At 43.5% G+C, this 23640-nt stretch overlaps 1 protein-coding gene across 1 annotated transcript in view; it reads right to left on the bottom strand.

The window, feature by feature from the left end:
• Positions 1-5053: 5053 nt before the first annotated feature.
• The window catches only part of PTGFRN (prostaglandin F2 receptor inhibitor), a 65898-nt gene continuing 47311 nt past the window's right edge, over positions 5054-23640 (bottom strand). Inside the window, 3 exon segments of the mRNA XM_042810291.1 lie at positions 5054-8642; positions 9902-10207; positions 16580-16687. Coding sequence (XP_042666225.1) covers positions 8476-8642; positions 9902-10207; positions 16580-16687 — 581 coding nt within the window. The 3' untranslated portion in view covers positions 5054-8475.

Below are 23640 nucleotides of genomic sequence, written 5' to 3'. Positions count from 1 at the left end.
AGAGGCTTATGGGGGTGGCCCTGTTGACGGCAAGCCAGCCCACACGTCCCCTCGGTGGAAACAAAAGCTTCTCTGCCACAGTGACAGAAGAAAATCAGATTTGGAGCCCAACCTTGGCAAACTTCCTGCAGTCAGTGTGCAGATAAACGCACACACGGGGACAGTTTCAGTCCAAGCTTGCAGCTAATGACGCATGAACCACTGTTTACATTCGCAATAGAGAAACTAGGGAGAATAGGATTGCCTTGCCCAGCCCCATCACGGGCAATGACGATGCTCTGCAGACAAAAACAACAGCTCCCTCTTCCCAGGACTGCACAGTCTGAAGCTTCCTCACTCCCTCCCTGGGAAATCAGCACAACCAAGTGTGCGGCAGCAGCAATAGGCATGTTGGGTTGGCTAAAGGAAGATCAGCAGAGTATCCTTTATAGAGATACACTGCCAACAGAAACCTCACCAGTGCAGTCAGACCTGGTGGCAGGGCCACTTCCCAGCGTATATGGCAGGGCACAGCCATGTTCTGCTTCAGGTGGGGCCAAGCGTGCCCACAGAGCTGGCTTTGGCTCTAACGTGCCAATGACTGCCCTGAATTACACACTGTCATGTGCATGGTTGTGATGGACTGACAGCTGGACTACATGATTTTAGAGGTCTCTTCCAACCTTAGTGATTCTCTATGACTTTCCCTCCTCCTGCACCCTATTTGCCTTTGCACATTCCACACTGTTCAGCCAGGGCAAAGACAGACTACCCAGACAGGCCCAGCAGCAGTTGAGAAATGTCTTTGGGATCACATCTGTTGGACCCAGCAAGTACCTGCCCTCTGTACTCTGCAGGCAAGCTTTCCAAAAACGTCCCTGCCAAAAAATCCCATTGTCACATCCCCAGAGAAATTCAGAAAGGACAGCCATGAACACAAAGGGTTGGAGCCAGGCAGAGACAGGGGATGCAGTGTGGAATTAGCCAGGATAATCCAGCAGTCCTGGGGGATGTGGCAGAAATCTTCAGATAATGGAGGAGCTGGCACAACAGACTTTGAAGTCTGCTGTCAGGTTTTCTCAGCCTGGCTCAGACATCAAAGGCAGCTGGTTACATCCCTCAGTATGGAGCTGGAGGCAGACAGCTTCCCTATGGCTGCCAGCTCAGTCCCCATCCCCTAGGCACAAGCCTCCTAATGGAGTACAAATGCCAAACATGCTGGCTCTGACTGGAACCAGACTCAACATTGCTGGGAGCTACATGGGATTGCACCCACAGCTTGTAGAGGTGAGTATGATGCCAGTGGATGAGGATCTCTACTCTGATGCACCAGTGAGCCACACGGCCAGCCCTAGGCAGCCCCAAAAGTAGGGGGAGTCTGGCCAAAGCACAGAAGGTTGCAACCACTTCCCTAGGACACCAGCTTCTCTAAGCAGCAAGCAACAGGGGCTGCCTTGGGAGGAAGGCACCCGCAACTCTGTTTTGGTGAGCTGAGGATCGCTCCCAATCGCACAGTTTCTACTGTAGACAAGGTGACAAAGGGCTGCAGCAGCACTGCACCTGGACCTTCATTCCAGTACTCACTGTCTCCATATCCAGCCCTTCCCCTCAGTCAGGGCTGGAGGCTGCTTTGCACCGAGGTGCTACCGCTCTGCTGCCATGACACCACCAACTCTGCAGCTCCCCAGCTGCTTGGGCAGCCCTCAGCAAGCAGCACAAAGCTACACGCTGCCCCAGACCTCTCTGTGCATCAGCATCTTCTAAGCAAGCAAACTGTGCAGATGTGGCACTGAGGGACATGGTCAGTGGCCACAGATTGGTGGTTGGACTGGGTGACCTTAGTTGCCTTTTCTGACTTTAATGAGAACAGGGGGAGCAGTCACAATGACTGTTGTTTGGTGGGAACTTCTCCTGGGGAATATAAGGCAGCATAACATGAGGAGAGAAACTAGGTTTTAATACTAAGCTGCTTATTTAGGTCTCCAAGTTATGGAGATGCTGCACTTCAAAACTAATTAGATTGACAGAGCTTGGATTTGATTACAGGATTTCCAGAAGCAAGAGAGTTTTAAAAAAAAATTAAATGGCTGCCCTGGAAACGTTAGCAAGGGAATTAAACAGCCATTGCTGCAGCCAATTGTTAAATACACGTAAGCTGAGAAAAATGATAAACTCCAACTGCCAAAACTTGCTTCATCAGTGGCTGCAGCAGGAAGCTGCTCTCTTAGCAGGCCCGACTACAGGATGCACAAAGCATGCATTTCACCAGTGCAGCCATCCCTACACTAAGAACAATGTGGAAGTGGCACACAGATATGACCCCAAAGCAATGCAGCAAGGTAGCAATGACAGAATAACATTTTCAGCTCATCCAGCATCAAAGCCTTTGCTTTATTCACAACTCATTCACCAGAAAAAACTTTCTCTCTTTCATGCCTACAAGGTCACGGGGAAAAGCAGCGATTTCATATTGTCCAATAACAGAGACAGAGCTGCTCTTTTTGAAAGCCCAAAATTTCAGTTCCTCCTGAAGTTCCTAAAGGAGCCGTCATCCAACAGTATAAGGCTTCTGTCCAAGTTCACACACTCAGGTGTCCAAAGGAATTCGGTTTGGAGCCTGATGAGTGGGACTTAGATTTAGAAGATCATGTTAACATGTCAACAGTCTGCATAGGCTTAGCTACCAGACAGCTGCTCCTGGCAAACCAATAGATGCTCTGCTCGTAGCTGCCACCTTCTCACCTTCACAGAATCACAGCATCACCAAAGCTGGAAAAGACCTCCAAGATCATCCAGTACAACCATCCACCTATCACCAATATCTCCCAACTAAATCATGTCCCTTAGTACATCACCTAGCATTTCCTGAACACCTCCAGGGACGGTGACTTCACCACCTCTCAAGGCAGCCTGTTCCAGTGCCTCACCACTCTGAGAAGAAATGTTTCCTGATATCCAACCTGAACATCCCCTGGCACAACTTGAGACCTCATCCTATTGCTCATCTTATTTGCTTTCATCCTATTGCTGTTACCTGGGGGAAGAGGCCAACCCCTAACTCACCACAGCCTCCTTTCAGGCCCCTGAGCCTCCTCTTCTCCAGACTGAAGAATCCTAGTTCCTTCAGCTGTTCCTCATAAGATTTGTGTTCCAGATCTTCCACAGCTTCACTGCCCTCCTCTGGGCACTCTCCAGGGCCTTAGTGTCTTTCTTGCAGTGAGGGGCATAAGGTTGGGTAGAGTGTTCTGGACTGTGAACACAGTGTTCACTCAATGCTGCTCTCACTGCACCAAGATCCCAAGAAAAAAGCAGAACATGGTGTAGGTGATAGACACCCTTCACCTGAGGATCATGCAGTAGCTCCCACACTGCTCTCACAGCCTTGGAGAATGTCTCATAATAGATGCCTCATCAAGTGGGAAGTGGTGGCACTCAGTTGGTATGGGAAAAGACAAGGCAGGTTTAAAGACAGCGATGCCCTGTGCATGAGTCCTGAGAGCCATCTTGTTAACACGGTACGCAGTCAGGTCAAGGAAGGAGCAATAAATGAATAATGATTAACAAAAGATATTTCTGGATGATTACAGGGAACTGTGAAGACAGGAGAAAAAGATAACAGTACCAGGTAAGGACACCTCAGCACGCACCTTGAAGGCTGCAGACAAAGCCATCAGCTTCAAAAGGACCTCAAACATTGTATTTCTAAAGAAAACATACATTTCTGCTGGGCTAGGAATTCAGAGCTCGGCTTCTGAAGGAGCTCTCCCTGAAACATCAGAGACAAATTTCAGAGTGAAGAGAAGGGCTTGCGGGGGCTGGGGAGAGAAGAAAATAACGTAGACAGTAATAGAAAGCAGAGCTGGGAAGGACTGCTCCTGGGAAGGAAGGAGAAACAACCAAAGTAGAAAGACATTATCCTTTCCATTGCTGAAAGACTCACCTTATGTCAGTGATTTTACACCAAGTAAATACTTTGTGAAGGCTTGTCACTCACTATTAGTACAGCTGCTAGAAGACACAGCTTTTGAGGGAGCAGATACTTCAATACATGGCACACCACGGAGCTCAGTATGGGACTTGAGGAGCTGCATGGCTGGAAAACTGCATGGCTGAAGATTAAGAGCCTGGATAAGGATATAAATAAGGATATAAATATAAATAGAGCAAATTAGATCCATCTGTAATGCAATGACTATTCTTATGCAAATACAGAGATGCTATACACTCAAGAACAAAAACAACAAGAAAAAAACAAGCCTAAAATCCATCCTGGAACTATTTCTACAAACAGAAGAATGTTACAAAGAGCATGAGGACACACTGACCGCACCTTGGTTGAATTAACGACTACAGCTATCTGCTGCGGCTTCCTCCCTCTTTTCCTGTCCCATCACTAGAGGGAGCTGCTATTACCTCACTCCTCTTACTTGCCCGGCCAATTATTGCACACTTATCTCTCCTAATTCTCATATCTAAGGTGATCTGTACTATCCTTTACAACTCACGGTGAGAAACGGGTACTTTCAGATTCTTGTTCCTTTAAAATGCATGTTGCAAGTAAGTCACAAATTGGATTCTTGAAATTTCTATTTTTCAAGTCCAGTGTGGCTGGGCAGAGTGTTGAAAGATGAATCCCATCACAGTTACCTTTGGAAAAGACTTTGCTTCACATGAGGTACGACATTCACAAAGGTTGCTTCACTGGAACTCACTGATGATTGGCAGCATTTGTGTAATCACAGCAAGCAGCCACACGGGAGAAACCAGGCCAAACCCATCATATTTCGGATGCCTCATCCCTTCTGCAAAAATGCTGACTTATGACAGGGTAGAAACAGAATGGATTCAGAAAACCATTATGTTTCCCCACTCATCACACAAATGTAAGCAAATATTTTAAACTTACTGTAAAATAGTGCTGACGCTTACCTAGCAGGGTGACCAGTGTTGGAAATGGGACTGGTAAGATTTACATTAGATACCCTTTCAGTAACAATAGAATCTGTGTACACGCAAAGGTACGAGGAGAGAACTGCCCACAGTATAAACATTCAGGCCAAGCCCACAGCACAGGCTTAATCAAAAAGGTTCTTTATTTTGAACATAAAAAGAAACATTTTACACAGCATTGTTAGAACTATTGGGTACCTGCATTCCAGAACTGTGCCAAACACTTCGTTTTGTAACTTTGAAATAAAAAAAAAAAAAAGAAAGCAAACATCTTGCCCTTCTGCTATATGCTCAAGCTTGTTCTGGATTGAATTCCAAGTGCCTGGAGGAATTTACCGGCTTACCCAGGAGATGTGGCAATTTGAACAGAGGAATATCAACACGAGCCCTTAGGATACTTAGACAATACCACAGGTTGCAGCTGAGAGGATATGGATGCTTGCAATGCATCTCAGGCAGCTTACTCTCCTGATACTTTGCAGGTTTAATACACAATCAGGTGCACGCACACCATCACTCACACAGGAAACAATAATAAAAAACATGAAAGTGACCAAAAATCTTTTTTTTTTTTTTTTTTCTTTTTCATTGGAGACAAGATTCCCACTCTATTTTAAAAAAAGGGATAATACAAAATTGGCACAAGTAGAAGGAAACCTGTGGGGTAAGCCTCGCCCCTCAGCTTCTAACCTTCCAACTACAGCAAATACAGAGTGTAAGGGGATGCAGCATTGCCTTCCAAGGGGCTGGCAGCAGTATGAGCTAGTAGGGAACTTGCTTCACTTGGAATGACAAGGATTGTTACCGGCCATGAAGGAAGGTCAGCAGTGGCTGAGGACACAGAGACCTTCCACAGTAGAAGCAGGGAGCCCTGACCAAAATAACCCTGAGTTTTTTCCAGCAGGGATAAAAGTGTGCTACGTTGTGTGCTTGGGAAGAACTGTCAGGTCCCTGCTCACTCATTCCCTAATTATTGCATTACAATCATGACCCTCTTTCCCTAAAACTTAAGCAAGAGCATATAAACAAGGAGTCAGCCTGCTAGGACAGCAAGTCTGCTAGGACAGCAAGCGACTGATGCTGTGCTTTGAACTTCACCATCACTACCAGCCCCCAAAACCAAGACACCCTGATTCCACAAGCCTTCTGTGAAGAAAGCAGATGTTAATGCAGGGAAGAAGCTACTTAGATGAGTGCGGGAAGGACAGCCAACATCCCAGACGTCCGTATGGTGTTCCATAATGGCCAAGGAAAAGAAAGATTTCACTACAGTAGCCAGGAGTGAGAAGAAGAAAAATGTTACTGTCAAAAGTGATATGAGTAAATTATTTTTTCAACATCCTTTCTTTGGAAAGCATCACTAAAGATTTTTGGGCTGTCACAGTGGAGGGTAGACTGCTTCTGCCTCATTCCTCAACAGAGGCAGCAACATCTGTCTGCAACATAGGCCCTTTCAGAGCTCTTCAAGAGAAAAACAACAAAAAAAACCACTGGGCCAGAAAAAGAAACTGCCATAAATGTTTTGGTCAAAGTCCTCTAGAAGTTTATAGGTGTCACAGCTTTGGAAATCTACATGAAATATCAAGCAGTTAAATAATGAGTTGCAAGCCTCATCTCTGCAAATCAAGTTCACGTTAAAGATGTCTCATATTCAGCTCCCAAAAATCATTAGATACCTGTGTGTGTACGTATACAAAGCCAAAGCTAACCCACCTACAATGCAACTGCATGCACGTTCACACGCTGGAGGCAGAAGACAGCCTTCTAGAAAAACCTTCACACCAACCTCAAAAAAAAGGTCATCACAGAAGACACAAAAAAAACAACACCAATCTTACTGCAATAGTCTTGGAATAGCAGCAGTGTTGAGTGGTTCAGTTAAAGGTTTCACAAACTAATGTGAACTGAGGTCATTGTAGCACAGATATTAGACCTGCAGCTCCCCAGGTATATATACTGGAATGAGCTACTAGTGACAATGATTGTCTAGTACATAGCTAGTGTCTACATTGGCATACCACAACCACTGCTTTCTGTGGATGCCATCCTCCAACATCTTTCATTTTATCCTAAAAAAAATAACAATAATTAAAAAAAAAAAAAAATCAATCAGTAAGGAATTGATCCCTAGCCTTATCCACATTTCCCACTCTTCCTGATGCAAGCTACACCCTCACTGTGATGTCTGGTTGTGGTACAGTCCTACCTCCTTATACACAGTACCTTTATTCTGACTTTTATTGCTTAGAACACCAGCTGTGCTGGAAAGACAGAACTGCCTGGAAAAGAAGTTGCTCCCCACCAGGAGCCAGGTCAGTGAAAGCGGAAGACCAAAGCAGGACTCACGATACTCAACCTCTTGGAGAAATCCTCACTGCAGGCTATGCAACAAGACCAGGATCATGGGAACCTGAAGGGTTTTTGCTGCCCTCTTGGGCTTGCTCATATTCCTACCCTGAGCAACTGGCAGAAGTAGTGCTGGAATCTGGTCTGTGTACTTGGTGACAGTTTACAGGTCTCCAAATGTGATCAGTTGGTCCACTGCACAAAAAGATCCATCTCATTTTTTTCCATGAATCACACTGCATCAGTAGTGCAAGGTTTTCTACCTCTCTGACAAGGCCAACAAGGGCTGGGCCTTGCCTCTTGACACCATGTTGCCCCCCTGCCACAAGCAGAACAGTGTTTGAGGCACGTCGTGAGCAGCTGTAGTGGGGAGAAAAGAAGGTAGAAGGGTTGGGGAGAAGGTGACTGCAAGCAGCCATCCAACAAACGCTTGTCTGAGGATTGACTCTTCAGGGTTGCTAAGTTAGCCCCTGTTCACCACGGATAAGAGCTTTGAGCACTGAAAATTAGGGAAAAAAAACCCAAAACAATAAAACCTTAAGAAGAGCATCTCAAAGACCTCCAGGCAAATTTTGTTTTCAGATTAATTGTAAATTCTTTGAAAGGTGGAGAAGAGAAGGTACGCTGACAGCCAAAAATCAATTATTTTCTGGAACAGCCTCTTGAGACTCCAGTGGAATACCTTTCTCCAGCCTTCAAGCAATACAAAGAAGTCTGAGATATCAAGGCAGAGAGAAAAAGTGGACAGAATGCTGCAGTGGGGGTAGAGGGGAAGAGTAGATTGGTTAATACAATTAAAGTCTAACGATTTCACCAGTCCCTTCCTGCACACCACACTCCTCAACATGTTTTCATAGTGGAAGATCTTTTCAAAACCAAAAGGGGCAAAAAAAAAAAACCAAAAAAACCACATAGTGAATTTTTGTCACAGGGCCCTGCTGAAAGCAGGCTCAACAGTTTGTAAATTAGAAGGACATGATCTCTACGCAGAAAGTGCTGCTGGACAAAGGAGAACTCTGAGTCACTAGATTTGGCCTGAAAGCTCTCAGGACACAAAGTGTAACAAGGAGGAGCTTGAGGTCCAGGCTGAAACCAGAGAGGAAAAGCCCTGTCTCATCTGGGCCTGTGAATGAGTGTCTCAGCACAGTCCAAGAGCCCTGTGAGTCTCTCCCGAAACGCAAGTGTGCCTGGCTCCCATACTCAGTCCATCTCCATCGACATCAGCCGGCGACGCTCTCGTCTTGTTTCCTGTACTTCCTTCTTGCAGCACCAACGGGAGGTGCAGTAGCCAATGAGGCAGGATAAGAGTCCAATGACAGTGGCCAGACCAATGCCAATCAATAGGGGATACTTGAAAGCATTCAGAACTGAAAAAAAAAAAAAAGAAGGAAGACTAAGTCATTACATATTACTGAGAAATTTGAAGATCTGCATTATTTTTCTTACCTAAAAGGAGGGTGGGGAAGGGAAGGGGGAAATCACACATCTTTCTGTCACAGGCAGATTACTTCTTTCAGAAGGAAGTTAAATTATTTTTCCTCCTTGATTTCTGTTTTTTGAAGTTTGGAATACTGGTGTCTTACCAGACTCCCTGACCACTTCACCTCATTTCTTCCTCTACCATTTCCAAGCTTCAGGGAGGCTGGAAACACGAGAAATCTTGGAGCAAGAAAGCAAAAGGAAGGTAGTTCCAAGGGATATCCCAATATCCGTTTCTCCAAACAAATGCCTTCCAAAGGTTCTCTATTCAGAGGCAGACTGTGCCTGCAATCTTCTTTATATGACTGTTTCTAAACAGCAAGTAGTAGGCTCCTTTACACTTTGCTTGATTAGAACTATTGGTACAGTACACTCCCTGTCACTCAGCAGCCCTACCTGATAAACCTCCAAGGCTGGCTTAGTTGGTATAGGCACCTACTGCACAGTTAAAACGCAGGGTCAAGGAACAAACAGAGCTTGGAAAGTACAGTTGTAATAGTACAGTGGGAATAATAAGATCTTCTGATTCAAGTTCATGGAATTTCTCAACGTGACTCTTCATGTAAATGCTGAGAAGAAAGCAGTTCAAAATCCCTCCTATGTTCATCTCCCTTCTCAGCTATGTACTGAATGCAATATCTAGCACACATCTAGCTTCTCATGAAATACAGCAATGCTTGCAACTCAGGTTGCAGAGCAAATAAGGCACTAAGTGCAGTAAGTAGCATGTCTTGTGGTTAGGAGAGGGAGGAAGGAGACAGAGTTCTGATGTGTCATGCCCCACTTTGATATTAACCACAGTATGACCCTACTTCAGCACACTGAAGTTGGCAAGTCAAGGCTTCCTCCTGTAGGAAGAACAAGGGTTAACACTTGAAGAGAATTGCTAAGTCTTGATTAAAAGACTCCCTAGCTATGCAAAACGTTACCAAGACATGAGGGAAAAGAACATTTCATAATATAACCTGTTCAGACCTAACTAGTCCACAGAAGCTAGAATTAGAAGTTGCAAACAAAAGAAGAAGGATAGCAATGTCTATTTAGATTATCAATGTTTTTAAAGGTATGTGCGATAGAGAGTACTTGCTACAAAAAACATAACAAGGTGTTAAAAATCCCACAATAGAAACTGCAATACTGGTCTTACCATCCATTTTCACAGATAGAAAGATGGGTTTGGCTTTGATGTCAGGTTCCCGTTGCCATGCACCAGTGGCAGAGCGTACCCACGGGGTGACTACGCAGTAGTGGTTCCCAAAGTCGTGATCCTCACAGCTGTGAATGCGGAGACGGAATTCCAGTGGGCTGATTCTCTCCAGGCTCAGATCACTGCTCCCATTTCTCCTGCTCTGTGTCACGATCCCTCTCCGGTCCACCGAGGCCAGCAAGACAGGCTCTCTGTCCAACGCAAAGGAGCGCACAGCAAACCAGGAGACATCAAAGGACATATCATCTGCATTTGCAGGAAAAAAAAAGAAGAAAGGTTGATCTGCAAGCATTGCAACCAACACTGCACTACAACCAACTCTTGCTTTCCTGCCTACTATCCTAAGTAATCAGCAGGCAGGCCTGGTGTCATGAGAAGCGTTGTAACTACGTTGAACCTACACTGAAAAGGAAGTGACAGTAGAAGGTATTTACTAGCGGAGAGTGATTTCCATCACCACCTTCATGCAGCACCTATACAACTACAAAGTCAGAGGGCTCATTCTTAAAGCTCCTGCTTCACATTTAGTCTGCCTAAATAAATAAAGAGATCCAACAAAAAGCAGAAAAAAAAAAAATCACCTGCAAAAATATTCCAGAGCAAAGCCTGACCACAATGCTTTTATACGCTTTTTCCACAATTGTCAGTTACTGTCATGGATGATCACACATCATGCCTTATACAAGGTACATTATCCAAGGAGACAGTCTACACAAACAATTTGCAGCACCTTCCATATCAGTACATTTGCTCCTTCTACCTTTGTGCAAGATCTCACTTATCACATCAGGGGATCACAATCTTAGCCCTATTAGGCTGCTGTAGCTGAGTATCTATTTGATAAATCACCATTACATTTTGCTAACGTGAACTCAGCAATACCTGAGCCTGAAACCTGAGATGACCTATAGCATAGACAGGAAAAGGCTTTAGATGCCCACTCACTTGGCTTATCAACAGTTCCCCCTTCCTGGCGCATTAACAGGCTGACTGGAGCTCACTGGAAACAGAGGTTACTATTTTTACCCTGAGTTTTGTGACGTCTTCTCACACCTAAGATAGTTCCTTTTATTTTGAGCATATATATCAAACTCCACTTGCTGGCAGTGAGATCTCTGAAAAATACAGTATTAGCAATCTGAAATGTAGAACTGATCTTTCTCCTAAGCCCCAAACCTGCAGCTTTACTTAAATTCTTTGTAGATATGAGTAAAGACCATTTTTAAGCCTTTATCAGGCAAGCTGGCACTCCTAGAAGATAGAGAACCTTAGAATAATCTTATAAAGACAGGGACATCCTCAGCTCCGCTACTTGATGTACAGCATCAGCTGGCCAGGTGCTTCATTCTTCCTTACTGTAGAAAAAAACCAGCTGCTGTCTGGGATATCATTAACGTCCCAGTAAGGTGTGCTATTTTTACACACACCCTGGAAAACAAAACAAAAATACGAGAAAGCAGATGTAAGCACTCTGTTAGTACAAGGGACACTGGCTGACCAAACAGTTTTGGGACAGCAGCTAGTTTAGTAACCCTGCTTCATGGTCAGCTGCTATGAGTGACAACACTGCAGACCCTACACTTGCAAACCTACAGCAGGGTGAGGTTTTCTGGTCCCATGCAAGGTGTGCCTAGGTCAGACCAGCATACAGACCAGCAGCCTGCACAGCAATCAGACTTTCTTATCACACTCTTTGTTACTTGGCATACTATTCTGATCCCCTCTCTTTAAAGCAGAGCTAATACAAATCACTGCACAAACACACCCAATTAAAGCACCAAGCTTTGACCTCTGCAATGTATACTCATGCAACTATCTATGGGAAGCAGGGCCTCTACTTGAGAGCTCTGTTTCTATAAACTACCCTTCTCCTCTGCTGCCTGTTTATGCCAAATAAGGCAGTAACACTGGCCCACAGACAGTCGTATTGGGAATGACCAATTCCTTGGGAAGTTTATCAAAACTGCCATTTGCTCTGTGTTTTCAGGTATGGAACATATGGATACCTTCCAATCTGAGTCCAACTGCACCGAATACACAATTGCATTTGCTAAAATGGATTTCAACAATAAGTTAGGTGGAAAAAAAAAAAAAAATAGCTTTCAGATGCCCAGGCTACTTCTTTCAGTCAGTAATTTGAGGTTCTCTTCCCTCAACATGCAAAGGGGAATGCAAGCATTTGCTGTCGTTTTGAAATAGCTGAATCTATCTTCCATAATTACAACATGGGACAACTATTATGCCAACATATTTTATTAGTCAGTATACACAGCGTGCAATTAGTGACTCACTGCAAACAGTCAGAGGGAGGATTTGGCTCCAAGAACTCTTTGTCACTATCCTCCCTGAACTAGCTTCATACAGCAGTCATCTGATTCCTTTCTGTATCTCTCACATTTTTCAAATTTAGCAAAACAAGGACATGAATCAAGCGCTCTCTGCAGCTCAGTGATGAACATTCCAAGCAGCTCCCAAGCGCTAACAAATATGTGATTTTACTGACGTAAAACGGGCCTCATGCAAAGCTTCCCAAAAGCATCTGTAGAACCCCACACACCCCTTGCATGGTGACAAGCCACTCAGTTTTTGTCCTCAGGCTACAAAAATCAAAACACACCCACTGGAATCACACTCATGGTCAACACTGCAAAGCTTTCTTCCACCAGTAAGGACAGTAAGTGCCCATGCACTAGAGAGAGTTTGGCACTGGGAAGTCATCATCCAGAAGGCAACTGAGAACCTCAGTGTCAGCAGCAGCTCTTGCAACTCAGCTCCTTCCATAATGGAAGGCAGAGTCTGGGAATCGGGTGCTTCAGAGGCCCTGCAAGCAGAGAAATAGTGGTGCTATGCTTCTTCCCCTCCTCAGCTAGTGAGGATCATCAACATGTAAAGCACATCTTTATGCATATTTCGATTTGACACACAGGGCTAAGCTGCTTCCCTGGCCAATCGCTCCCTGAAACAGGGAATCCTATTTCTAGACCAGCTCTTAGGAACCATACACTTCCACTACTTAGAATGGAGCTCTCTCAGCATCTTGTTACAGTGCTGAATCACAATTTTGAGACCCTTTTTGTTTACTACATTTAAATGAGATTGAATAGAGCTTCCTAGAGAGCTAGGCGAACCACTTCAAACCATACAAGAGGTAAACAAGCTGGTTTTGTTAAATTCTCCAGTGCCCACTGCGTCTGTCTGGAGCAGTCTGAAAAAAGCCCACCTCTTTCAGACAGAGTAAGAAACACTTTAAAATCCCTATGCACACAGCCCAAGAAGGGGTGATCTGGGAAGTCTAGAGAGATCGTTTGCGAAAATGTGTATTCAACAGAAACATCAGAAGCAGCTTTTATACCTTGAGGGCACAGAAGTACTACTACTATTCCCCCCTGACACACGCATGCTCTCCTTGTATCAATTCAAAACACCAGCTACAGCTGCCAAGCCAAAGAAGCACTTCTTTAGATGGAATGGTTGCTGCCACGTACTGAGCTCAGTAATGCACACTCCACTTCAGCAGGGTCTCAAAGAAGCAGAGGAAATTAAACCACGTAGCAGTCAAGCCAAAACCTTTTCAACCCTTTAGAAAGTTTCCCACAGGGTGGGTGTGCATACTCACACACACACAATGGTGAATCGCCTCTACTAGAGGAGGAACCAACCTGTAAGTAACGCTACTAGAAACAAATGGAGCTGAGAAGGGGAGTGATAAAGATCATCATCCATTTAGCTTGTCCTCAGCTCCTTGAAAGTACTTTATTTTTCTGGTTGTACACATGAAGGGGGGAAACAGATGAAACCCAACACTTCATATTCCTATACAAAGCATACATACTGATCTCCTCGCGTGCTTGCAAAGTTGAGTGCCTTGTGTACAAAAGCAGAGCCAGCTGGCATACCAAATGCATTCAGACTGTCCAGGAAGTGCGTTTAACAAAAAGATCTTATGAAATTCTCCAATCCTTCTCTGCTCAAAATACACTGCTGTGGCAGATCTAACACCAGAAGAGCAGACTTCTTGAAAGCCATCACGATCCAGACCCACAGAACATAGTCAGGATAGCAATGTGCACAGACCATTGCTCTACTCTCCTTTCTTACGTTCCCAACCTGAAAGGCCTTGGCTGCCATCTATTTTCTTCTAGGAGATGCTAGCAACTCTTGCTCTTCCTGTCTTATTATTTGGTGTAGGCTTTTCCAAACAACACACCTCTTTTCCCTGTTGGGATGAAACAGCGCTGTTATTTTCAGTCTGTCTAACATTTTGGCATTTATTTAAGAAGGAAACTCTCCATCTGAATGATAAACTACATTGTGATACCTACTCAGTGCAGATTCAGATCAGAGATGAGATAGTTGTGGAAAAAAAGTCAAGTGGTTATGTCAGGGTGTTGCTAGATGACCCTTAAGGACCTTCTCTACCTAACCTGCTCAGTTATCCCACTTATCTATTCCTCTCCAACCCTGAAGTCAAGAATGCAGAATGACAAGGGAAATCTGCACAACCTACAGCTGCTGCATAGATTCCTGCAGTTCTGCTGCCAGTCTCACCCAGAAGACCAGCAAGGACTGGAGAGGCATCAGCTTTTTAGGGCCACCTGAAACGCCCAGGTGGAACTTTTCCACACAGACATGCAGAGTATGGCTGGCTAGACCCCAAATCTTGCTCATTCAGCAACTGGAGGCTCAGAGCAGAGACCAACAGGTTCCCCCAACACTTGCCACAAGACCACACTTCTTTTACTCCTTTCTGTAGGTATCCATTGTGTGTGCCTCATCCACCCCATTACAGACAAATAAGTCACAAAAACACGCACAAAAAACCCCCAAAACATTAACAACAACAACCAAAAACCAACCACGGAGCAGAGCTGCCTTTTCCAGATAATATTAACCACCTAGGAAACAGATTGCAGTGCTGACATTTACAACTCTGCACTTGCTGCTCATGATCTGTGAAAAGGGCAACATTTCCAAACACAGGTATCATCTACTGATTCAACAGACATTCATACTCCCTGATGGAACTTCCCTGTTTCAACCTGACTCTGCTGATCAGCAGCTCCTTGAAGAGGCCATCTTCTAATTTCAGTCCATTTGATCATCTTTCTCTTGTCAGAGCTTCTTCCCTTCTCAAGCTACCAAACACACACAAAAGCATCACAAACTCAAATGCTCTGAAAGGAGAACCCCACTAGTTAGTAAGTGGCTTCTTTTCAAGTTCGAAGTTGGTTGGAGATGCTGAGATCTCTTTCACAAGGCAACCCCAGCTTAGCTGTAGAACACCAGCAGAAGCAGCAGCAGCTCCCTGCTAGCAGTTATTTCTCTCTCTGCAAAGGAAGCCAGCTGCTTGGGGTCCTGCCCTGCAACAATACCTGTAAGAGCTTGGGAACACCTCAACTGAGATGAGGCATTCTGCTGAGCAGAAACTGAGGCATACATACAGATGTACAATGCTGCAGACTGTCCAATACCCCACACTATTAATCTTTTGACAGCAATAAAGTTTAGTCAGCATTTGCTCCTTACCAAACATTTCAGTAATACAATCCACAGACTTCCAGCATTTTTTCACAGGCAGCAGAGAACCATAATCTAGCAAATTGCCTCCCTGTTACACTCAGATTTAACATAGAACAGACATTGTGCGATTTCAAAGTGGTGGACCTTTACTAAACTTGGTACTTCATCTCATCAACTACTACACTAAGTAACATTTGCCACACAGCACCTTTTGTGAAGTGGCTTGTGCACAGATTTCTAAGTTTTCCAAGAATCATGGCATCTTTAGAGATATACATACACATTTTTATATATTTATATTTGTTTAGGTTTTTTTCTAAACATTTTTCATATATTTGCATACATAACATTACTTAAAATAAAAAAAACCTAAGCTCATTCCAAACTCAAACTTCGTGTCCAGTAACCAGAGCTGCTCTCACAGCATTTTGATGAAAAGCAGCTCAGGCAATGTTGGGCAAGCAGCTAAGTTTTGAGCAATTCTCTGAACTTTTTAGCCCTTCACAAATGTTTGCCTTTCAAGTACTTGTTGTCCTTTTCATAATAATTAGGTACTGTGTGTTTCTTCCCATGCAAAAAAGAAGGCTTGCCTCTGAAGGCCATAGGAATTAACATCCGTTATATCCATATTGAGGCTGCAGTAATCAGTTTTTATGACTTTTAGATTTAAATTAAGCCTTAAATACACTGTGAAGCGTTGAGTTGACTGATCAGATGATTTTAAGACTGCCATGACTGTAAAGGTTTTGCAAATGTATCTCCTTCAGATACATATTAAAGGAGTCAGGAACAGTTCCCACGCTCATCTAGCGGCTGTAGGCTGAGACTGCCAGCACAGGTGTCAGTTGTACAGACAGCACAAGGGCAGAGTTAGCAATAGGAACACTTTTTTCCTTCTACCAAGAGTGTGAAATGCAAAACTTGTTTTAAACTTGGCTGTGCAAAGCATATACTCTCTCCTGTTATTTATCTAGTTCTGTAGGACTTTCAATGCTAGCTTTCAGTTCTCCAGCTTCACTCAAATGACACAGTGTTGTAGCTGCTAGTATTCCATCTCAAAGCAATTGAGTTACAAGGGAAATATTTTTGTCAAAATACCTGGCTCTAGTGTCATTCCATCTGTTGTGATGATACAGAGCAAATCTGCCAGTTCACCTTGGTAAATCGTCAGATTGTCAGAATGCACCGAGACATTAAACACAGGACCTAGAAAAGAATAACCACAATTATTCATGATATGCCTTTTCTTCAGAGCCCATGACCTTTCTTGTACATTATTGAATTCTCCTCTACTTGTTTGCTGAGACTGAGCTTTGAAGTAAGGATAAGCAATCATGCAAGTTTGGGCAAAACAGTCATCCATTTTTAGCCACTAATTGCTGTACTACCACCCAAACTGCCAGGCCTGTCACACAGCACAAAGTCACCACCCAAGTCTGCCTTCCACCATCCTGTGCAAAATGAGCCCTTCTGCAACTGGTGACTTCACACAGAAGAATAAAATTCAAGTCCTCAGGCTAATCCAGCACAGATCATTTTGGCTGACACTGTCAATAGGAATTCAAGTCAGAGCAAACCATTAATTTAACAATACAAGTGGTTCTTCTGCAGAGTTGAAACACAGACAATAGAAGAAGTGCATCTGATAACACTTTTCTGTGGGTTTTCCTTCAGGCTCTGCTACAGATAGCTTCTTTCATACAAGATGTCTCAATGCCCAAGGGTATGGTAACTTCTTCAGCTGCAATGCGATGATGGTAATGACAAAAACCACTGGGCTGTTATGAAATGCTCAGACACCATAACAACACATGTGTTTGACTTCTAAGATGCAGAAGATAACAAAACTTCCCCTCATTTTGACAACTACATCTCCAGTGCAAAATTCACAAAACCACAGGTGTTCTTCAGATACACCTACGTTGCTAGCACTCTCTGTTTCACAGGGCAGAAAACAATGTGTCAAAACACCCTTAGTGATTTTTGTACTAAACAAGGCGGAAGAGATGAGCATGAGGGAAGCTGATGACAACGGTGGGCTCTGAGATGGCTTTGGGGGAAGGGGCCAGAGAGTTCACAAAGGAACTGGGGATTCAGATTAAGAGGTAACAGTTTTCACTCACCCTAGATTCTGTCAGCTGCTGTTATTAACTGGCTCAGCTACTTCTGGGACAGGAGCAGAAGCAACAAGAAGAATAAAAAGGTAATTTGGGCAGGAAAAGTAAACTGTTGGAGGATCTTCCCTCCTCTCACATGTTACTGTTTGAGTATAGAAACTGTAAATCTCAAATCCACTAAAGATCTGTGGTAAACACTACTTTTGATAGAGAACAATTAAGAAATTCAGCTAAGAAACCCACTCGTCCCCCGCTCTCTCAACAGGTTTATGTGGAAAGCTGCACTAAGAACTCACCAAGGTTCTGGAAAGAAACTTGGAGATGCCATAAAGCTAGAGCTTTCATTTCTGGTGAAGCTGTTCTAGGGTACAGGGGCCTGATTTGTTTTCATCAGAGATTATACAGCACGCTAAGAAATGAATTACAATTACACTGCAATAATCACCCTGTGGCTTCCAGGATTCTTCTCCAACAATTTCCACTGCACACAATCTGCTGTGCTGTGTTAAACCATAAACCTCTTAGAGCCTTCTCTGCCCCAGAAGCAGTTTGTACATGAGGACAGTATGTGGACAAACGTCCCAGAGATTTATACCCATTCTCCAACCAGAAGTCTTTTCTATTAAAAAAAAAATAAGATTGTAAGGTGCCCACATGAAGCAAGAATAAAAGGGAAGTAGTGTGACAGGATCCTTTCCTGGGGAAATGGAAAGATACCAGACTGACTGCTTCCTCAGCCTTTGTCCAAACTCTATAGGAATTCCATATATCCTGACATGCCCCTGCCTGGAACACACACACACACACACTACAACCATATTGCCTTTGCAGCCTGCTTCTTCAGATAGAATAAGGTATTTCATATCACTTTTTTTTTTTTTTTTTTTTTTTTTTTTCTTTGGTGGGTTTTGAGGTAGCCATGCAGACAGAGGTTCAAAGGCCCTAGGGATTAGTCAGAGGCAGGACGGACCAGGGCTCTCCAGCCAACTGTAACCAGGGGAGTCCCCAACTGTGACTCTGCTGCCACAGCAGCAAAGCGACTGTCAAGACTGCCAGGAACACCCCCACATTTCCAGCATATGCCTCTGCTGCACTGACTGAACACAAAAGAGCACTGTAATAATCCTGGTTGCTGCCTATAGCTCAGGGTCTGCACTACGCCCTGGCTGTAGGTGAGGGAATGCATCAAGGATGTGAGATGTGCCCTGCTTTACCACATAGGCCCAGCTCTGTTGGGTGACGGCAGGGATCAGGCAAGGGAGAAGAACTGTGCAGTCCCAACTTGGTCAGGCTAAGGCTGAGCTGTCTTATCCCTGCCCTGGTAAGGTGAAGAAAAGAAAGACAGAAAGGTACACGTACAGAGGATTTCTTGAGTTTTATTTCTAGATCAAAAATCCAGGCATCTACTGCTCAACAGATACTGGATCCTAACCCCAGCATGCCAAAAAACCCACTAATGTAGAGCAGAGTTTGAGCACTCTTGGCATCCAAACATTGTTAAGATAAGTGCTGAGTTTGTTTAGTCTCTCTGCCAGGAAAGGCAGGATCATGGCAATGCAGCATCCCTGCACACTCCTCAGTTCTGGGACAGCAAGTTCATCTCTCATCTGCCTCCCACGTGAAGAGTCAGAGCTTCCTGGGCAATAAGGAGGCTGCTAAGCAGCACCTTCACTGTCATTTCATGATTGTATTTCTCTTCAGTAAGCCACAGTTATTTCCCTTGGGTTATTTTCCTACCATGGTACATCTCCTGCAAATTACCTTTTGTAACTCCAGGGGAGAAATCGCTGTCCTGTGTTACAAGGACTTGATTTTGATAAAGCCCAGAGATATGTCAGGGGCTGAGCTCTTCCTCCTCTCTAGCTAAAGAGGGAATTTAATTTTTTCTTAATTAATGTATTTTTTAAAAAATGCAAGTAATCTTCATTACGTTGAGTACTCAATGGCTTAGCCTTGAAAACTGGAGTTGCAGCTTCTCAAGAGGAGTACCTTAATTCTTTAGCAATATCTTCTGCCTACATGCCCCACGCTCTGGGCCTCAGGCTGTCCTCAGGCACAAAAGGGCAGAATAAAGCCTTTTCATTTATGGCTTTTACTCCACCACAGAACCTGAGAAGACAAGAGCCTCTTTGCAAGAGACACCATTTAGCCCTAAGCTGGATCAAGATGACCATGTAATCCCTTACCTCTCAACATAAGGTACGTTTGCCAGAGCTGTAGTCACTACACAGCCTACAAAAGAAGCTGAGAAGATCCCTTTGCCCCTCATGAGAAGTCACTGACCTGCCAACCTTCCCTATAGAATGGTTCTAGACTTTTTTTTTGTTTCTGTTCTAAAGAAAGAAACCGACCATCAGTGCTTTTAACCTGATTACGACTTGCCTTATTTATGCCCCAAGTTTAAATGATTTTATCTGGCTTCAGCGGAACTTGTCTGGCAGCAGGACGAGAGAAGCAGTTTCAAACAAAAGCAGCAGCCACCTGTCAGTAGGTTACAAGCAAATCCATTGCCTTATCTAACTGAGCATCTTCTTTACTGTTAGATTAAGAAAAGCACCTTAGAAAAAATGGTACTAGAGCAGACGATGCTTCCAATCATGCTTTCGATGATCTTAAGAACTTCACAAGACATATATGATACAAGATCATCTGCAAGGTGTGGGCTGGGAAAGTAACAGACTCTTCTTTGGCAAGAACTGAGTTGATGCTACGTTAACTTTGAGAAAAATAGAACTCTGCAGACAACAGACAATGTGGCTTTGCTTGCCTTGCCACCTATAATTAACAGTTTGAAATACTGTTATTGCCAACTACTGGTCACTCAAGAGAATAAACAAGCTGGAATTTAGTTTCAAGTGCAGGGTCGACAGATCAAGCATGACTTGCAAGGCTCAACAAGAATAAAGCAAAGTTAAGTGTAGGAAATCTGTTCAGTAGATTGAGAGCTGAAAAATAATAGGATTTAAATAACTTCAGGTTTGAAGATAAATGTCATGCCCTCAGCTAATTCAGAAACTAAAAAGCAGACTTACAAAATGAACCAGCAATCCCAATTCTGAGAGCTAAGCAACCATTTTCAACCCCAGATTACCATCCTCTGTTGAGAACTTTGATGTAAACTATGCTGAACACACTGCTCCTCACTGCAGAATGACCATATGTAAGCTTAGAAGCAGCTCTTCAAAAAGTTTTCTTCTTTAATAAAGTAATAACAATTTTATATTAAAAGGTACCTGCTGTAAAGATAGGAATAAAAATAGTTTTCTTAACATTTATGTGTTTGAAAAACACCATCATTCTAAACAAAGTAAAGAAATTGAGGTTAAAGTTTACTAGCACAGGTCCAGAAGTTCTTACAAGAAAATCAGGTTCCAGGATCAGGATGTGTTTCGTTTGATTTCTTCTGAACGTGCCCTTTTGCAGCAGATCTCATTACTCAAGCCACTGATTTCAGATAACCAAACCAGAAAACTCCAGCACCCAAAATCTAAGGACACAGTCTTCAGTGTATTTCTTCCACACATAAATGAAAGAAAATATATACATAAAACGCACCAAGTTTGGCTTCTATTTAGCATTCAACTAGATTCATCCTGAATGTGCCGTGATGTTGAAAGGGGGAGTTCAAGTTTATTGAATTAATTAACTCCAACTCCGCTTAAGGATTTACGTATTGGAGAAAAATAAAAAACCCTGAGCCCTGTTTACCTGATGACACCCCATTCTCCCTGCTTTCCTTCACAGCTCAGTAATCCAAACACCTTAAATCTGTAAGAAAAAGGGAGAAAGGAGGGAGAATAACCAAAAGCCAGTCAACATCTGGATTTAGATTAGATAAGCTCCTAATTACCTAGGTTCTGCATGACATTTTGGATTTTTCTACTTCATCTCAGCCAGTATTTCTCTGCGAAGTCTAATCTGTCCATAGAAATGAGTTATCTTTATTTTCCAGACAAAGTAGAACACAGAAAGGTCAAGCAAACTGACTGGCAACAGAGATCCAGACTCAGGAGGCTTCCCTACCCAATTACCCCACATCCAGTCCGTTACCCAGCACAGAGAGAGCAATCACTGCATGCAATATCATTGCCTGCAGTTAGCCAGCACCATGGACCACAAGGCGGAAAATACAGATGAAATCCACAAGTGCTCCATCTTCCAAGATTACTCATATCTGCCCTGGCACCAGATCATCCATTCAAACTGAAGATTTCACAATCTGCCTCTCTCCACATAACGAGCTCCTTCACCCGCACCGTTTCCTTTCAGCCCTCTCCCGCTTATTTTACAGAGCTGTTCCCCAACAAGTTTCACCCCAAAGCCTCAAAATAGCCATTACTGGGAGAAGACCCCAGTAGTTTAAGTCTGTGGTTTGTACTTCCAGAATTAATGCACACAGACACAAAGACACACAATGACAAAGCACACTCTTGCCCATTAGCTGTGGCTGGAAAATACCAGTCTCTCTTGCCAAATAGTTTCTGCTGTACTCCTCCTGTTCATTCTTTCCCATGATTAAGATTTCTTTCCTTTAAGAACCTTTCTAATCTACTTTCTTGCATCTGAGCATCTCTCTGGGTCATTGCAGGGCATCATTTTAATTGCAAGTTCAACATCAATACTTAGCTCATATTTCCGCAGCTTAGTTTATCTCAGCTTCTTCCAGAGACTGATAATGCATTGCTGAGCAATGAGCTCACATGAAGATGTAATCCAGAGCTGAAGATTTCATTGAGATGCTTCCCTTAGAGTTCTCTTTCATTTTTGCTTCTCCAGAGCTATTTGCCCTCTGCTGAATGGCACAGATGAAGCCAGCTGTGAGCATAGCCAAGCTCCAAATGGTTCCCCCTCATAACATATTTCTGTATACAAAATTAAAAGCTTCCTTCTTCCTGCTTCCCTCAAGGCAAAGGAAAATAAGTCACTTTTGTGGAAATCCCTGTGAACGGATAGAGGGCAAAGGCAACCTGAACACTAACTTGGGTTGCTGGATACAGTCTGAGAGGGATAGAAAATTAAAGATTGAATGCCAAAGAAAAACATATAACTCCAGGATAAACTAAGTGGATTTCACAGAGGCCAGGTGCTTCAGCATTTAAAAAAAAAAAAAAAAAAAAAAAAAAAAACAACCAAGAAGCCAAAACAACAACAGAAAAACAGATGAAACAGATGCAGGCAAGCTGGAACCATTTATACCAAATACCTGTTCACAGACTCAGCAATGAAATTCAGAGAAAATCTCAAGACAAGGTTGCTGGCAGCCCTTGAAAAGGGATGGTAGAACTTCTGTTTGAAACTGAGCTGACCAAAAAGCAGTGCAGAAGAATATTTCTTAAAGCTTTCATACGGGATTGGCTTCCTCCTGACTCTCCCCAGAACCAGCTTAGTTTGCTTACAGTTCCTAGATGTACAGCAGGCATTCATTTTATAAAGCTGGTCTAGTGATCCTCATCATTCATAAAGCTGAACCAGAGGATTCTCAAGATCCCGTCTGGTCTTAAAATACATCCAGCAGAGAACAATCTGCCATTGATTGAAAATACGAAAACTAATGGCTTACTAGGCTCCTCTTTCTCCTCCCCCCAAGTCCCAGTTTATATAATTCAGCAGACAAAATCGACTTCTAATTTTTTAAGTTCAGGACATTTCAAGTAAATGTCTCTACATTAACATTTCAGATCATAAACTAAAACGGAATGAATACGTCCCTTTGCAACAACAAGTGGAGAAAGGAGAGGAGGTGTCTGCTTGCAGCCAGCAAGCTCTGCCTTGAATGGAAAGAATCTGAGCAAGACATTTTCCACAGATGTTCATGGAAAAACATTTCAGTGTGCTGCCACATTTCAAGCCTATTGTGGCAGGAAACCCTGAAGTTTCATGTGCGCAGTGCCCAGCTCATATATACGTATGTAAAAAGCTTACAGGCCTCCTGCCTTTCAGATAGTCACATTGCAGAACGTGTGCACACACTAAAAACCTTTCATTGAAGCATTACAACTAGGAGATCTGGGAGGGAGTCAGACTAGAAGGAAGGATTTCGAG

The sequence above is a fragment of the Centrocercus urophasianus genome, unplaced genomic scaffold, assembly GCF_019232065.1.
Source record: "Centrocercus urophasianus isolate 14NV4802_14NV808 unplaced genomic scaffold, USGS_Curo_1.0 seq_12, whole genome shotgun sequence".
NCBI lineage: Eukaryota > Metazoa > Chordata > Aves > Galliformes > Phasianidae > Centrocercus > Centrocercus urophasianus.
This window is presented reverse-complemented; position numbering and strand designations above follow the sequence as displayed.